Source organism: Micromys minutus (genome assembly GCF_963924665.1).
Source record: "Micromys minutus genome assembly, chromosome: 13".
NCBI lineage: Eukaryota > Metazoa > Chordata > Mammalia > Rodentia > Muridae > Micromys > Micromys minutus.
Window position 1 is genome coordinate 1,338,864 of NC_137982.1, and position 17,244 is coordinate 1,356,107.

The window sequence follows — 17,244 nt, forward strand, 5'->3', positions numbered from 1 at the left end:
GCGGCTGGAGTCAGGAAGAAGCCGCGACCTCCTGCGCTCTCTCCCGCGCCTCAACCGCGGCCGCAGCGCGCACAAAGCTTCCCGCGAAATTGACGTTGCGCCGGCCGCTGCGCAGGCGCCGCCCCCGGCTCGCCCCTCCCCCGCACTTGGTTCCTTTTCTTTGCGCCTGCGCCTGTTTCCTATTCCCATTGGACACTTGGCCTCGGCGCGCCACGACCGGCGAAAGGCGCATCTCGCGATTGGTCGGCCGCCGCCGGTGGGGGGTGTGTCCCGGTCGCGCCCCGCCCTCTGCTCCGCTCGCTGGGGTGCGCGCGGCGGTGGCGGCGGCGCGTGGCAGGTCCGGCGGGCGCGAGGCGGCGGCGGTGGCCCGAGCCTGGCCCAGCCTCGTCCGCCCGTGGCCCGCCCGGCCTGACCCCGGCCCCGGCCTGACCGGGAGTGCCGTGGCTTCGCTACCACCGGCCCGGTCCGGAGCCTCCCCAGGGAGCGGCTCCGCCTGCCGAGAGCGCAGGCCCGGCCATGACCGACTTTAAATTGGGCATCGTGCGGCTCGGCCGGGTGGCCGGGAAGGTGAGCAGTGTGGAGCGGTGGCGAGGCCTGCGCGGGCTGGGGCACCAGGGCGAGCAGCTGCGCGGGCCTGCTTGGTCCGGGCGCCGCCTTCCTCGCGGCAATCTTCCCCGCGGCCGGGGGCGCGCCCCTCGGCCTTAGGAGTCATGTGGGACTGGCTGGTGTGGAACAGTTCCCGGGGTTCATGTTGTGCCTTCCCGGGCACCTGCGGCGGCTCCCGCGGCCGGGCTGCACCTGCGGCCGCGCGGTTTAAACGCGACGGCCTCTCGCCGTGACGCTCTCGGCCCGAAGCTCTGAGGCGAGCGGAGCAGCCGGTCCGCGGTATCTCTCGACGGCGCGTTTTAACGTTGACCTAAGGTTGGCCACGTTCGGTCACTCGAGTCACAGGCTTCCCTAGAGCACAGACGAAGAGCCAGGGCCCTGATCTTGGTAGGCTCCACGGCTCTCAGATGCTCCTCGCCTGGGCCACCACCCACCACATGTTGAAGCTGGGCTTCGTGTCCTGGTGCTGTTCAGAAACTGAAGTGTTCCTTCCACCAGTGGCGGCGGCTGCTAGTGGGAGAGAGGAACAGACAGAAAGTAGAGAGGCAGGTAAACGAGATCCTCTAAAGAGCTTCCAGGAAAGTGAAAACGACCTGTCTTGAGCCCAGAAAAGGACTCCTGGAACTTTGTGACACGGGAGGAGTGGGAAAGCTTTTGACTCAGGAATTATTTGCAGGAGCTTGGGCCATTAAAGCTTTTGGGAATATTTGAGACTAGGTGAAGAACTACCCAGTTAACACGTGGAACAGGAACCATCCAGCCTACTGAACATACATCTCTTGAAACCTGGATGTTCTATCTTAGTCCCATTCTTTTCCTCTACTCCACTAGACTTGTGTTTGACTGAGTTTTTGGGTGCATTAAAAGCTCAGTGGCACTTGTCAGGGTCTATCAGATGTGGATGGGCTCTGACGCTAATTACCCTACACTGCTACATGTGGTACATACTGAATCCGATGTCTCTTTCTTCCTCTCTTCCTCTCTCTTTCTTTTTGAGGCAGGATCTTACTACGTGGTACTGGCTGTTCTGGAACTCTCAGAGTTCTGCCATTACCTTTGTTGGGATTAAAAGGTGTGTACCACCATGCCCAGTTTGGACTGCAATTTGATGTAGACTGCTAAATGAGTCGGAGCAAGCCTCCCCGCCCCCCACAGTGTGGTTCCTTTCTGTCTCACTGGACAGTATTACAGATTCCTGCTGCTACAAGTTGTGTTGTTACCTGTTTCTCAGGTGGATCTCAGATGTAATTTTTGAAACATGGTTTATTTTCAGACCAAATACACGCTGATAGATGAGCAGGACATACCACTGGTGGAGAGCTACTCCTTCGAGGTAAGCAACTGTTGTTGCCCAGGAAGAATGAGAAGTGAGTTTCCTTCCTTGTTCTGGGAGAACAAGAGGATACCCATTGATATTTATGATATTTAGCTCCAAAGCAGGTTGTGACAACCTGGAGACTGATTGCCAGTAGCCCATTGTGACCTCTCTCACCCTGATTACTGGCCACAGTAATCTCCCTGCTTTGTTGTGTTTATGATTGCATGTCTGTTAAACCAGATGAGCACACTTTGGGGTGTAGCTAAGCCTTTGCACCTTAGCCAGGGAGGCCATCCTGCTCTCATTTTTTATGGTAAAGAACTACCACCCCTCTTGTGGTGGCCTTTTGGGGACTGGGGGTTGGGGGTAAGGTCTTGCTCCCCTAAGCCTGCTGTGAATACTCAAATCTCCCTGTCTTTACCTGAGTGCTGAGATTACAGATGTGGACCATTACAGCTAATGGGTTTTTTCCCCCTCAAGTATATTTTCCCCTTGGGTTTAATTTACTTACCTGTATTAATGTTTTCCTGAATATCTGTGCATACGTCACAGATGTTTGTGAGCCACCAGGTGGCTGTCGGGAATCAAACCCAGGGTCCTCTGAAAGAGCAGCCAGTTCTCACTGCTGAGCCATCTCTAGTTCCCCATTGCCTGTTCTGAACTTATTTAAGGGCAGGAAAATTTACTTCTTGGTGTTCGAAATATTTTGGGAATGGTTCATCAGGTTGTGCCCCCTGTACTTTTGGGGTCCTAGGAGCAGGATATCATCTGTTCCTCTGGCATTTTTCTGAGGTGGATTCGAAATGTGATGAGTTAAAGGCTTTCCAACAGATGCACTCTGCTCTGTCCTCAGGCTCGAATGGAAGTAGATGCTGATGGAAATGGTGCTAAGATATTTGCATACGCCTTTGACAAAAACCGAGGAAGGGGCTCAGGCAGGCTTCTGCATGAGCTGCTATGGTGAGTATTTTCCAACTGATAAGTCTTCCCACCTAAGCCCCATGTGAGCTGTGATATGCACAGTGTGCCTAAAGGCTAGGGAGCATTCTACTCAGTGGAGTCAGACTAAGTCTGGGACTTTATTATGACCTTTGCCGCTCACCCAGAATGACTAATGTGCATATCACTTTAAACAGCTAGTGGAATACCGCTGAGAGGAGAATGTGGGTTCTTCTGGTAAGTCATAGGTCACATCCTTGGAAAAGGGGATTCTGGATGGGTATGGTGGAGTTTGAAATGTTGGTATCATCCACATTATCTCTAAATAATTTTGTTGGTTTGGGGTTCTCTCCATTGCCCTCTGAGGCAAGCCCTTAATCCAGGTGCCGAATCATTAACCTGGTCCTCTGTCTGTGTGGGCCATAGACTGATGTGCTTGGCTCTCTTCTGATATGCTGTTTCAGGATAAGGGTCCAGTTCAGACCATATGACTGGTATTTCTGTGTGGTTGAGCATTGGTGCTTGAGTAGAAGTGCTTGAGGGTCTTGTCCTCAAGAAAAAAATTCTTTCCCCAGGGAACGACACAGGGGAGGTGTGGCTCCCGGGTTTCAGGTGGTACATCTCAATGCTGTGACTGTGGATAATCGGCTGGACAACCTGCAGCTAGTACCTTGGGGCTGGAGACCAAAAGCTGAAGAGACCTCCAGCAAACAAAGGTGGGTCTTCCCTGGCCAGCATCTGATCCTTGAAGGGTCATCCCATGTTTCTGTGTTCCCATTTTGTGCTTTTACTATGAGTGTGGTGGGGCCTTGGTATCTGCCCATGTGTGAGGATTTTTCTTCATGGGAAAGGGAAGAATTTTTTTTATATTTTGTTTTGAAAACAGGGTCCCTATGTAACCCTTGCTGTTTTGGGACTTGCTGTGTATCCCAGGCCTTGAAATCACAGCAATCCTTCTCTGCCTCCCCTGTGCTAAGATTAAAGATGCATATATACTTCTATACTTAGCTAACTTTTTTAAAAGATTTATTAATTTTATCTTATATGAATACACTGTAGCTGTCTTCAGAAGCACCAGAAGAGGGCATCAGATCCCATTACAGATGGTTGTGAGCCACCATGTGGTTTCTGGGAACTGAACTCAGGACCTCTGAAAGAGCAGTCAGTGTTCTTAACTGCTGAGCCATCTCTCCAGCCCAAGTTCTTAAGTCTTTAAGCAACCTTCTTTGGCTAACAGTAGTAGTAGTTAGTACTTCTTAAGGTAAAGGGCAGATTGAAGGTCTTACTGGCAGCATAAGTAGCCAAGCTTGCCAAACTCAATACCTTGATACTATGTGCCTTACTGGGAGACAGGATTCAAAAGACACGGAGGGTTAGGGGGCTCGGAAAGGTGGTATTATGTAGCTCTGGCTGTTCTGGAACTATGTTGACTAGGCTGGTCTTGATTGAACTCAGAGTTCTACCTACCTTCCCAGTGCTGGGATCAAAGCTTTGTGTGCTACTACACCTGACTGGGATTTTAAAGGTTTTTTTTTTTTTTTCCTAACTATTGATTCTGTGTGAGTTTCACATCATGCACCTTAATCCTGCTAATTTCCCTATGCCCTAGGATTTAAAGTTTTTAATTTGGAGTGGTAAATACCTGTAGTAGAGATGGACAATCAAAACTTAAGTTGTTAGAACTGGGCAGAGCTTGCTTGCCTAGGGTTATGTCTTCTCTCCTTGTGCTGACTTGGTCAGGCAAGAGTACACTGAGGCCTCTGCTTTCTTTCAGGGAGCAAAGCTTATACTGGCTTGCAATCCAGCAGCTTCCCACAGACCCTATAGAAGAACAATTCCCTGTCTTGAATGTGACCCGGTACTATAATGCCAATGGGGATGTGGTGGAAGAGGAAGAGAATTCCTGTACCTACTATGAGTGTCATTATCCTCCTTGTACGGTGATTGAAAAGCAGGTATAGTATGCTACACTGAGCCCTTGGCCCCTCGACACCTCTGTCCAGCAGTCTAGATGTGGTGATAGGTTCTCCCTGTAGACCCCTGGGTAACATTGGGTGAGTCACTAAAGTGACTCTTTCTTTGCTGTTGTTCCTATCCAGACAGTCTCTATGTCTTTCAGCCACAGTACCTGTATAGTTTTTATGTTTGTGTGTGGGACTTTGTGAGACAAGATCTTAATCTGTAAACCAGCCTGGCCTGGAACTCACTATATATATAGATTAACTTAGTCAGATATCACCACAGTCCTGGATCAGACATCCTGTGCAGGGATTACAAGAACCACACTATCTGGCTTTTTTCAGGGAGAAAAAGTGCTGGGGTTTCAATCCAGGTCCCTTGCATGTAGACCATACACCAAACTTCATTCCCACATTGGGCTGCTAAGATGATAGTTTTCATACGTCTCATTAGTGTAATATTGACACCACAGTGTTCTGTGTTTCAGCTTCGAGAGTTCAACATCTGTGGGCGTTGCCAGGTAGCTCGATACTGTGGCTCTCAGTGCCAGCAGAAGGACTGGCCTGCCCACAAGAAGCACTGTCGGGAGAGGAAGCGTCCCTTCCAGCATGAGCTTGAGCCAGAGCGATGACGGGCTGAAGAGCTGCCAGTGCTGCAGGTTCAAAGTCTCCAGCTCCTCGTGAGCACATGGAAGACAGACTGGCAGTTGAACCTGGAGGTGCCAAAGAAGCCAGCAATGGATCCAGAGCAGCTGCCATCAGACCTCACAGCAACAAGCAGCCTGTGGGGACAGTGCCCTCCAGTTTTCACCTTCACAGAGACAGCGGGGAGGCTCCTAGGACCTTTCTCATTATTTATATGTTAATATGTTTGTAAACTCATGTACAGTTTTTTTTGGGGGGGAGGCAAGGGGAGGGTTAGCAACTTCAAATAGAATCATTTGTTGTATTCCTCAATGGTAAACAGTTACCATTCAGCTAGAGACTGTTGTGGAGTCAAGCTTCTCTCTCCTGGGCAGTGGGGGGTCCCACTGAAAGGCTTGCAGAGTCATGTCTAAACAGGCCGAGTAAAGGAGTAGTTATCTTTATGGCCAGTCTCTGCTCCTCAAACCCCTGTTGTCCAGCCTTTTTCTTTTTAAGACAGGGTCTCTCCTGGAACTTCATATGTAAATCAGGCTGGCCTTGAACTCAGATCCACCTGCCTCTGCCTCCTGAGTGCTGGGATTAACATGCCTGGCTCAACTTTTTTTTTAAAGAAACTAGTTATAATGAAACCGGTTTTATTAAATGGACTGGGAGGCCATGCCTCAGTCATCACTCCAGAGCATGACTGAGGGCAGAGTATGTTAGCAAGGAGTGCAAGGGAGGCTCTGCTCTCTCTGGTGGCAGGTGTTCTGGAGTGTTCCAGTAGGCTGGCTATTTGTCTTACTTTCTATCAGAGCAATAAGCAACCTGGGAAGGAGGGATTATTTCAGCTTACAGTTCCACATCACAATCCACTGAAGGAAGGTAGAACTAAGTTGATACAGGCCATGGAGGACTGCTACTTACTGTTTGCCCTTCATATCTTGCTCAGCCTAGGTTCTTATAGCACCCAGGATTTCCAGCCTGGGGGTGGCATTGTACAAAGTGAGCTTGGCCCTCCCAAAGTTTTTAAGAAATATCAGGACAGACTTACTGCAGGCCAACCTAGTGGGGCCATTTTCATAATTGTCTTCTCCCAAAATGTTCTTGTTTGTACTAGGTTGACATAAAGCTAGCTAGCAACGTATTATATATCCCTGTTGGTAAATGGCCACTTTCAAGCACAGACCCTTGGAGCCAGTAGGAAGCTGCTGCCCTTTCCCAGTTGTGGGTTGGAGTAGGTAGTGGGGGCAGACAACCAAAGTGAGGCTTTGTTCACTGCTGAGCTGTGGTGTCTGACAGCTATTTGGCATCTTAGCTATCTCAGGGTATGACCCCTCTTGTTCAAGCTTTCTACCTGACTGCTGACCTAGGCAGCTCTCAGGCCTTCTGGTTGGTTTGCAATTCCCTGTTAAACCCTTCCTATTGCACTGTATCTATCACATTCTTGATTTTCTGTGAGCTAAATGCTGTCTGGCTGAGCACAACCCTTTGGTAGCCTTAGGCATATGAGTCCAGCTTCTATGGCCATCTTTGCTTTTATGGTACAGTGTCCTAGAGGGAAGATGGTTGAAGCTCAACATGGCACCATCCCTTGAATGTTTACGCTTTGACAGTTGCCTATTTCAGATCTGTACCAAGAAACTTCCCCTTTTTTGTTCTGAAGGTCATGGTTGCTTTTAGTTGGGATCCCTACTCAGACCCCAGGTAGAACATCAGTCTGATATCATTGGGAGGGGGAGAGATGTGTATATTGTAAAATATTGCTATATGCAGCAGCTGATTCATGCCTTCAATGTCTACTTGGATAAACTACTTTTAAGAGGCCGGTCTTGTAAAGGGATCCTATGTGGGTCAAGTTTCTTGGGATGGACCATCTGGACTACAAGTGAGTATTGATGTTTGGTTGTATCTAAATGGCCAGGTCAGCACTTTATCCTTTCATTGTCCCGTTCCTCTGCGTTGGAAAATTCCACCTAGAGAGGGCCACACAGTGTTGGAGAGCTGACCAAGGGACTGCTGTTAGAGGTGGTATACATTGGGCTTGCCTGTGGGTTTTCCCTATCAACTCTCACACTTGTTAGCACAACTAGTGCGTGCCATGAGCTGGGGTCTATCCAGCCAATCTGTTCTTTACCCCATATAGTACCATCCTTGATCACCCTTCTGATTAGCCCTGCTTCTTCTTTGTAGCCGTTTAGGCTGTTGTATGAATGTTCTCATGGTTCAAAGATGGGACCTCCTCGTGTAGTGTGTTGAGCTACTTGGCTTTGGGACAATCTAGTGCTGGAGGGATTGGGGTCTTTTCAGAATTGCTTTGGTACCACCTCTGCTTCAGCTGCTCACTGGCCTGCAAGCTAGGCCATACAGCCATATTCCTTCTTCAGTTCTAGGGCTGGATACCCAGGTGTCCTGTGAATTTGCTTCCTGGAGCTGCTGTAACTAAGTGCCCAAAACTGGATGGACTAAAGAGATTATTGTCTGCTGGGTCTGTCTCATGGTTTAATCATGTGTTTGCTACCACAGCCACTGCGAGTGCTGGGGGAAAGGTGCAGGTCTATCTGGTAGCATTCTGGGCTCACTTATGCACCCATTGTCTCAGACTTCAAAGGCACATTAAGGCCTCTGCATGTTTCCAAAATCTCCTTTACATGAAGACTATCCAGAGCTCACCTGGAGCAGCCTTTTGTCTCTGTAAAGACCACACATCCAAAGTTTTGAGACATAGTTGGATCAACAAGGTCTAAAAACCTGGTTTCCTGAAGCCTGTTACAATACAGGAATTTTCTTGAAGGCTTCTGTATCTCTGAGATCGTTTCTCTTTCCTAAACATTGCTTGTTCTCCGCACTTGGTGCTACTCTGCATCGGTTTCCTGTGGTCCTCCGGCCAGTAGGGGGCGCAGTGTCTCTATCTCTCCATACCGGAAATCTAACGAGTGACTGAAGGAAGTGGAGAAGGAGTGTTGCACGTGCGTCTTTAGGTTCCGCCTCAATGGCGCGCAGCTGCACGGGCGTGTTGCGAGCGCTGCAGGCAGTGGACACTGAGCTTACTGCGGACTCGGTGGAATGGTGCCCAGTAGAGGGTTACCAGCATCTGCTGGCCTGCGGAACCTACCAGCTGGGAGCGCCCAAGGACCAGGTGCATGACTGGGAGGGTGAGGCCAGGGCAGAAGAGGGACTGCTAACCCAAAAAGCCTAGAACTGTGAGAACTCGTGGCAAGCGACTTTTCTGAGCAGCTCCCCCACCCCTAAAAATACAAACAAAAAAGCTACTTAAGTACAGTTGCGGCCATGTAACTAACTGCAGGCAAGTCGGGACTGTCCTGGCTGTGCTGGGTTCGGGAGAGCTCCCTTGTTCGTTGAACACTTGGCAGGAAAAGAGACTCTTTTCTAAGAATTGAACGCATCTACCTCAGTTATCCTCCGCCTTGACCCTCCTTTTCGCTCCAGTTAGGTTCCCCATCCTTTGCTATCGCAGCATTTGTTAAGGTAATCGAAGAATATGTGTACTCCGTAGCTTGCACTGGATGGCAGTGAGCCTCAAGTTCGTCTGGGTCGTGTCTACCTGTTCAGCTTCAGTGAGGACAACACGGCTGAACCTCTGATTGAGGTCCAAAGAAGGGATTCTTCTGCTGTCCTGGACATGAAATGGTAGGATTTGGGTAACCTCTCCTGCTCTGAAAGCCTGGTGCTCTAGGGACCTTCAGTGATACAGTGAACAACTGAACTCCAGGTTCTGTCATTTGTTGTCCTTGGGAGGTAAAAGACCTTGTACTTGGCATTTCCCAGCCCCAGAGTCAGGATTAGTCTGGGAAGCAATTTGAGTTCAAGTTTTATAATCTGAAAAGCCTTGTTTTGGAGACAACAGTTGGCTCTAGCTCGGTTTTGGAAATGAAATATAGTAAATCACTGGGATTCATGAAGTTCTTCAAAGCTGTGAGTGCGTGCTTTTATCTGTTCTCTCACAGGTGCCATATCCCAGTGTCTGGCCGTGTGCTTTTAGGTTTGGCAAATGCCAGTGGATCTGTAGAGCTGCTCCGCCTGATGGAATGTGAGGTCGGTGAGGCTAAGGGTTAGAAGGAAAAGGACCTAGTGGAGAGTGTGGAATGTTTTAAGAAATCATGGAGTCATCTGGGCTGTGGTACATCCTTTTAAGCTCAGCACTCTGGTGGCAGAGGCAGACAGATCTCTCGAGGTGGAGACCAGCCTAGTCTAAAGAGCAAGTTCCAGGACAGCCAGGACACAGTGAAAACTGTCCTGAAACAAACAAAAATCATGGAGTCTATTTTAGGTTGTACAGTGTTGTGAGATGAGGTCACCTGGAATATCCAATAGAAAGGTGTCAGTAGGTCTGGGTCTCTGTAGGGGCGTGCATTACAAGCCTGTCTTGGGTTTATACCAAGGATAAGAATACCAGTAAATTTTCCATGTGCGTGTGCCATGCCCACAGAGGCCAGGAGTCAGGTCCCCTGGAGCTGGAATTACAGGTAGTTGTTAGCTGCCTGATATGGATGCTAGGACTCTGTCCTAAGGAAGGGTAGGAAAAGTTTTAACCACTGAGCCATTTTTCTAGCTCAGAAATGATATGTCTTACAGGTTTTGGAAGAGCCAAGTTCCTAAGTGATCATGTGTTTCATGGTGATCCTGATTCATGCATTAGCAAAATGACTGATTATCAGGAGGACTGGACAGGCCTGTGGGGATAATGGAGCCCATCACAAACTATGCACTGCCTAGAAGATGCTGACTGGCAGCAGCGGAGACCCTGTGTGGGAAGGAGGACGGGGCCCCAGGGCCAGATTTCAAGGCAGGAACACAAAATCCAGGACAAAACTCTGCCATAGCAGCCTGCTGGGGAAGGCAAACGCTATTCAGGTAGTTTAGATAGTAAAACTCACACAGAGCCTAGACAAGAAAAGCAACTTCTCTTTAGTTTTTTTTTTTTTTTTTTTTTTGTTGTTGTTGTTGCTGCTGTCATTTGGGGGTTCAAGACAGAATTTCTCTCTAAAGCTCTGGCTCTCCTGAAACTCTCTGTAGACCAGGCTGAATTCACAGATCCACCTGTCTCTGCTTCCTTGAGTGCTGGGATTAAAGGCGTGCACCACCGCCACCTGGCTGAGAAATGACATTTTAGTGGCTGGTCTGGCTTCTGGAATGGAAGCAGTAGAACATTTATTTCTATTTCCTTATCTCGGGGAATATGAGGTGGCAGGATTCTGAGGGCAAGGGTGATGTGGAGTATGTCCCAGCAGTGGCTGCTGGAGCCACAAAGGCAGCTCATGTACCTAGGAGTGCATAGAGGGAGCATCCCCAGCACAGTGGCAGACTGCTTACCTAGCATGCATGAGTCCTCGAGCTCCCTCTAGCTATTAAAGCTATTAACGCATAAATAACAACAGCAGAAACCCCAGAACCTCCCTCTACCAAGTACTTGGGGAGGTAAAATGAAATGAGTGTTTGAACTTGAAAGTTCAAGATGAATCTGAGCAACCTAGAGGAGGCTCCGTCTTGCAAAACCAAACAGAAGTAACCAATGTACTTTGCTCATGCAGGGAGCACCTTAGGGATCGGAGGCTTGCTTACCCAAGGGCGTCCCCTTTCTCTCCGTTAGAAAAATGGCTATACCCTGCAGCCAATATCCAGCCTTACCCTGGATGAGAGCTGTCTGTCCTTGTCACTGGATTGGTCCACTGGGAAATCTATAAGGTAAGGGCTAGGTTGGTTAGTATCTGAGTCTCCTGAGGAACATTTCCTGTTCAATTCTACAAAGGATTAAAGCTGCCTCTGCTAGCTTGGTTCCCCAAAGCTGCATGTCGTTGTCAGTCCTGACCTTAACTGAAAACTAGCATTTTGGACAATTAGTGATGATGAGAACATGAGAGATGTTCAAGAGAAGCCAACCATGGTTTCAGTGATGAACTATGTGATAGTTTCATCCTTCCAAGAGGCCATCTTGGAAGCTTGGTTACATGACAATGTCTTCTGGGACATACGTTGGAAAGCTAGAAGAGAATGTGATGGTTCTTCCTTGTAATGCCGTTATTCAGGAAGCTGAGGCAGGTGGATTTTAAGTTTACGGTGCACCTGTCTCAAAAACAAACCAGAAAAGAACACTGAGCAGACTTTAACAGCCTCTCTACTGGCTCCTTGTTTCCAGGGCCAGAGAACAACCCTTGAAGATCATTACCAGTGATTCTAAGGGGCAGTTGCACCTCCTCATGGTGAATGAGGGCACAGCTGAACTACAGCTGGCAGTGTCTTGGCCAGCCCATCACTTTGAGGCGTGGGTTGCTGCTTTCAATTACTGGCAGACTGAAGTCGTATATTCAGGTGCGTAGCCTTGTACGTCAGTACCGTCATCTCTGATGCAGACTTGGGACAGATAGGAAGAGGAGAGACTGGGTGAGGCCAAAGCTGTGACTGAAGATGTGTGAGGCCTTAGGACTGTAGCAGCGATGGCTGGCATCATGTCCCACTTCTCAGGAAGTGTGCACAGTTGGCCTTTGGCACCTAAGGCTTGTGGAGTTGGCCAAGGTTGAACGGAGCAGGCACCCTACCCAACTGCCCTGTTCCATGGTGCTCTCCTGTGAAATCCACTCCCATCTGATGTTCATGCTCTTTACCAGCTCTCAGGAAAGGAAACATGAGGGAAATATGTAGATTACCTGATTTTTGAGTGGTTAATACTTTGGGACTACTTGTAGGAGAAGGAGAAGTTAACGAATTGGCCATTTTAGGTAGCTTCTCTCTCAGGTGGCGTTCATTCGTGTGGGCTGGGAAAAGCTGGTCTTAGAGAAGACAGGATAAAATGTAAAATATCTGATATTTCCAAGGCCTTCTGTGGTTTGGTCCCAGCTTCTCTCTTTGGTCCTTTTTGTTGGACTTGGTTTGTTTGTTTGTTTTTTGAGACAGGTCTTTTTATGTAGCCTAGGCTGGCCTTGAACTGGCATTGGAGGTGTGCACTACCACCCCTGGCTTTGCTTTCTTTTTAGAGAGAGGTCTGTACCAGTCCACTCCATGTCCTCTCTCTCATGGTCCCCAGCACTCACCATGATTCTTACTGTATGTGTGATGCTTATTTTAATTTTCCAAGGGTTGGGTCCTTACCTGTGTTATTTGCTTTGAATGTTTTCTAAAAACTATGAAGAGTCCTTTTTTAAGGGTTTCCTTATTTTATGTATATGGGCACACTGTAGCTATCTTCAGACACACCAGAAGAAGACATCAGATCCCATTACAGATGGTTGTGAGCCACCATGTGGTTGCTGGGAATTGAACTCAGGACCTCTGGAAGAGCAATCGGTGCTCTTAACCACTGAGTCACCTCTCCAGCCCCGAAGAGTCCATTTTAAAGTTCTTTAATTCTGGGGTTGGTTCCACCTGGAAGAAAAGCTGATGTAGTTAGAATGAAGCCATGTCTGATAACTGCAGGATGAGGCTCTCACTGGGCTCTGTCATGGGGCTTCACATATCGCTGTGAGTCTGATGTAAGGCTGAGCTACATGCATAGCCAGACTGAAAACAATGCCAGACGTGATAACCTTCATTCCCCCAAAATTGAAACAAATGGCCAAAATTCAAAATAATCCACCTTCAAATTAGAGAACCAAAACCAAACAAAGCCATAAACAGAAATACAAGCGTCGTTTATGTAATGGGGTGCCTTAGCGCAGACTATGTTCTCCATGCTTACATCAAACAGGGAGAGTGAAGCCTACTGCCGTATAACACGGGGATTGCACACAGTTAAAGGTGGGGACGCTCTGGGAGCAGAAGGATGCACATCACTGTTGCAGCACATGCAGTGAGCGGTGGGCCTGTTGTGTGAGAAGAGCAGCCAGCACAGCCAGTGTGAAGATGGCAGGGTTTGAGATGAGAGGCAGCAAGGGCAGACCTCAGGAGGGACTGGAGTGAAGTGCAGTGGCTGCGGAGAAGCTAAGTTTCCTGATTTACAGCTTAAAGTGGTAGTTTATGGAACAGGAGGGCAGAGTCTGGAGCCTTTTGACCAGGGTAGGATACGAGAGTGTTGTGCTGGGCTAGAGGGATGGCTCAGTGGTTAGGCACTGGCTGCTCTTGCAGAGGTCCTGGGTGCAGCTGTCAGCATCCACATGGAAGCTCACACCTGTGTAACTCCAGCTCCAACGAACCTGATGGCCGGGTGGTGGGTGCTGGTATATGGGGGAATAGACGCAGTAAGATGGCAAAGAGTGGGGTACTCCTGCCTAGTCTACCTCATTCACCGGCTCCGTTCTCCCAGGTCCAACTGACTCTAGAGCCGTAAACATCACTTTGATCTTTTACCCTGGTTTCCTAAATCAGAATTAGACAGAGTGATTAATGGCTGTTCCTGGCATTCTCTCTGGGGCTTTCCTAACCAGTGGTGCCACAAAAGCACTTAAGAAATGCATATGCCCTAAGACTTTCTTGCAGATTCCTTATCATTCATGTCATTGTGGGTGGACTTCTGTCTTCCCACAGGGGGAGATGACTGCCTTCTGAAAGCCTGGGACACTAGGATGCTGGGCACACCCATCTTCACTAGCAAAAGACACTCAATGGGTGTGTGCAGCATCCAGAGCAACCCCCATCGGGAGCATTTACTGACTACTGGAAGGTGAGTCCCTGGAACAGGTTTGCTGGTCTGTATTTCTCAGCTTCTCTCCACAAGGACTTCACAATTTAGTCCATAGCTCTCAACCAACCCACAGTTCAGATATCCAGGTCTAGGAAGTGGAGCTTACCTTCATCCTTAAAGATAAGTGGGACAGATGATTTGCACAGGACTTGAACTCTAGCACTAGGGAGGCAGAGACAGGTGAATTTCTTTAAGTTTGAGGAGACCCTGTGTGCCAATGGTTGGATGATTACAGCTATGATGAGCACGTTCTGCTGTGGGACACTCGGAACATAAGACAGCCGTTGGCAGATGTACCAGTGCAAGGAGGCGTGTGGAGGCTCAGGTGGCACCCAGTCCACCACCAGCTACTCCTGGCGGCCTGCATGCACAATGGCTTCAAGATTCTCAACTGCCAGAAGGCCATCGGTAAGTGGGGACAGAGAGCTGACTTCAGGGTAGGGCTCAGGTGATTTTCTCCATAGGCCACACTCAGACCTTGCATTGGACCTCATCTCATCCTGGCTTCCCGTGCCCACCCTTCCTGAATTGTGCAGCTCCCTAATCGCTGGGACCCTGTCCAGAAGCATTATCATTTGTCACATGGTCACCCTTGCCCTGCCTTCTCTGCTTAGACTCTAGTCATTATTGTTCCCTTTCTCACAGAGCCTGGTATTAGTTAAGCTCAACTCTACCTGTGGCTATAGGTAAGGAGCTCATTTGCAGGGCACACTGTAGGAAGCTCTTGGATATGCTTGGTGAACCGCAACATGAACTCACATTATCAGAACTAATTCTCATTTAATTCTCATTAAAACTAATTTAGGCCCTAACTCCTTTCTCTCTTCATTCAGATCAGTTTTTCTTCTTGGCCCTTTCCCTCTCTCCCCCTCTGAAAAGAAGCAATTTGCAGACTATCTCAGATGCCATCATTAAATTGCTGATCTTTAAGTCATCACTCCTTGTATCTCTTTAGTTGTCCTTCTCCTTTTAAAAATGATTTAATTTGTGTGTCGCATACAGGGTCTCATGTAATCCAAGCTGGCTTCAAATTTGACAGGTATTTGAAGCAGGCCTTGAACTCAATGGCAATCCTCCTGTCTCAGTGTCTTGGGTACTGGGATTACAGAAATAAGCATATCTTTTGGCATCCCTGCTGGTTCTTGAAGCTACTTTCCCCATTGTCACCGTGCTCCTGACTGAGCCTGTTCTGGTTTAGTTCCTTCTTTCCTCTTTCCATAACATCTCTTCCATGTTCTTGTGGCTCTGTGCACTGTTTACTGGCTTATTTCTGACACTTGCCTCATCTGTCAAGCTGAGTCTGCAGACCTACTCGGGCTGCAAGTTCCTAGTCAGTGTCCTACAGCCGGAAGCATTGCAGCTGCTCACTCTTCCTGACCTCTTCTTAGCCTCTCTCTGTACTGCACTGAGCTCCCCACTGGTTCTCTTTTAAGATACTTGTGTGTGTGTGTGTGTGTGTGTGTGTGTGTGTGTGTGTGTGTGTGTGTACACACATGGAGGGATATGAACCTCTGAACTGGAGTTTCTGGCAGGTATTACCTGCCATGAGAGTGATGCAAACTGAACCCACGTCTTCTGCAAGAGCAGCAAGTGCTCTTAGACATTGCCATCTCTCTTCCTCTTGCTTCCCCATTGTTTCCCTCATTGCTGTTTTTCCTTTTCCCATCTTACTCACTTCAAGAAAGCGTTTGTCAAATCCTCCAGTTTGGAAACATGCCCCATTTGTGGGTCTTGTGTAGCCCTGGCTGATCTCAGAGACACAGTGCACATTGCAGAATGCTATCTGCTTTAGTTTTCTACCCAGCTGTCCACATCTTCATCCTCATACAGAATGGCCGCTACTCAGTGAATGTGTGCTAACTGAATGGCTGCCATTGCTGGGAGTTGATGGGAGTCATAAATGGAGGCTAACTAGCTTTGAGTAATGTTTTTCTTCTGTCTCTTCCTACAGAGGAGAAGCAGGAAATAACTGTTCTAACATCGCACAAAATGCCTAACTCATTACTATATGGGGCTGACTGGTCCTGGCTTCTTCCCCATTCCATAAAGCCCACACCTACCTCGTCCTTTGATCAAAATGTCACGGGAGCCAAAGCAGTAGACCACTATAGCCTGAAGGTGACAGAGGAGCCACCAGCACATTCTCATGAACACACAGTGGCTCACCAAGTGGAAGGCCCAGCTAGAGCTCATGGCAGAGCTGAACTGAAGGATTCTCTCCTTCCATTAACAGAGGACATGGAAAACAAGAGCCAAGGGCACTCCTCATCCTCAGTCCAGATGAATGATATTAGCCACTGCTCTAGTGAACAGAACTTTGACAGTAGCCTCCTGGCTACCTGCTCCTTTTATGATCATGTTCTCCACCTTTGGAAGTGGGAGACGAAGCAAGCTTGAGCTGCACTCTCTGCGGGGACACTGATGATCCGGGGAGTGCTGGCCATTGAGTCTGGACTCTGATTCTATTTTGGTAGTGAATGGGACTTTCCAGCTCTACAACTAAGTGTCTTGGGTTTTGACTTTTAGCTCTTCATTTTGTATTTAAGTCCCTGTTAATTAAATAACTTTTTTTTTTTTAAGTTAAAAAAAAATTGTAAGTATGCGTATATATCTGTCTGAGTGTGGATGCTAGAAGAAGCCAGAAGAGGACTCTGGATCCCCTCGGTTACAGGTGGTTGTGAGCCACCTTGTATGTTCTAAGAACCACACTTGGGTCATATTATTTTATGTATATGAGTGTTTTATTGTGCTCCCAGAGGTCAGGTGAGGTTATTGGGTCACCTGGAAGTTAGGGTCACAGCTGTGAGGCACCTTTGCAAGTGTAGTGGAAGAGTAGGGAGCACCACTCACCCTTGAACCATCTCTCGCCTACAGCCCCTAAAAAGTTTTCTTCTTTTTGAGTACATAAATACTACTGTGCACATGTGGAGATCACGGTACAATGTGCAGGGGGTTCCAGGGATCCAACTCAGGTATCAGGCTTGGCACGAAGTACCACTGAGCCATCTTGCTAGCCCTACAGCTCCTCTTTAAACTCTCACCTGATAAACTTAGTATAAGTTATTTCCTTTCTTGGCATTGGACATTTCATTGCATTATGCAGACAATGTTCCCAGCCCTGAGCTGATTTTAAAGGTGGGTGATGGAGTAAAGGGGTGTATGTA

The 17,244-nt window shown here is 48.4% G+C and overlaps 2 protein-coding genes across 3 annotated transcripts; both read left to right on the forward strand.

Moving 5' to 3' along the window:
• The first annotated feature begins 305 nt into the window (after nucleotides 1-305).
• On the forward strand, nucleotides 306-6,621 carry ZMYND19 (zinc finger MYND-type containing 19). Its single transcript, XM_080927061.1, has 6 exons — nucleotides 306-567; nucleotides 1,880-1,939; nucleotides 2,778-2,884; nucleotides 3,439-3,579; nucleotides 4,638-4,818; nucleotides 5,310-6,621. The coding sequence occupies exons 1-6, from the start codon at nucleotides 517-519 to the stop codon at nucleotides 5,451-5,453; spliced, it is 684 nt and encodes a 227-aa protein (XP_080783187.1). The 5' UTR covers nucleotides 306-516; the 3' UTR covers nucleotides 5,454-6,621.
• A 1,816-nt stretch (nucleotides 6,622-8,437) lies between these two features.
• DPH7 (diphthamide biosynthesis 7) lies at nucleotides 8,438-16,660 on the forward strand (the record flags this gene model as incomplete). Of its 2 annotated transcripts, XM_080927564.1 has the most annotated exons (8): nucleotides 8,438-8,584; nucleotides 8,963-9,096; nucleotides 9,414-9,501; nucleotides 11,057-11,151; nucleotides 11,603-11,775; nucleotides 13,924-14,059; nucleotides 14,316-14,488; nucleotides 16,032-16,660. In XM_080927564.1, 8 exons carry the CDS (start codon nucleotides 8,438-8,440, stop codon nucleotides 16,475-16,477), a joined length of 1,392 nt encoding a protein of 463 aa, XP_080783690.1. In that variant the 3' UTR covers nucleotides 16,478-16,660. The 2 variants fall into 2 exon arrangements, with proteins under 2 accessions (XP_080783690.1, XP_080783691.1); XM_080927565.1 differs by lacking the exons at nucleotides 8,438-8,584; nucleotides 8,963-9,096; nucleotides 9,414-9,501 and adding an exon at nucleotides 10,191-10,320.
• Between the last annotated feature and the right edge of the window lie 584 nt (nucleotides 16,661-17,244).

Coding starts and splice junctions, on each gene's coding strand:
- ZMYND19 (XM_080927061.1), top strand. CDS start 517: ATGACCGACTTTAAATTGGGCATCGTGCGGCTCGGCCGGGTGGCCGGG. Junction 568..1,879: donor TCGGCCGGGTGGCCGGGAAG/GTGAGCAGTGTG, acceptor GTTTATTTTCAG/ACCAAATACACGCTGATAGA. Junction 3,580..4,637: donor GAGACCTCCAGCAAACAAAG/GTGGGTCTTCCC, acceptor GCTTTCTTTCAG/GGAGCAAAGCTTATACTGGC.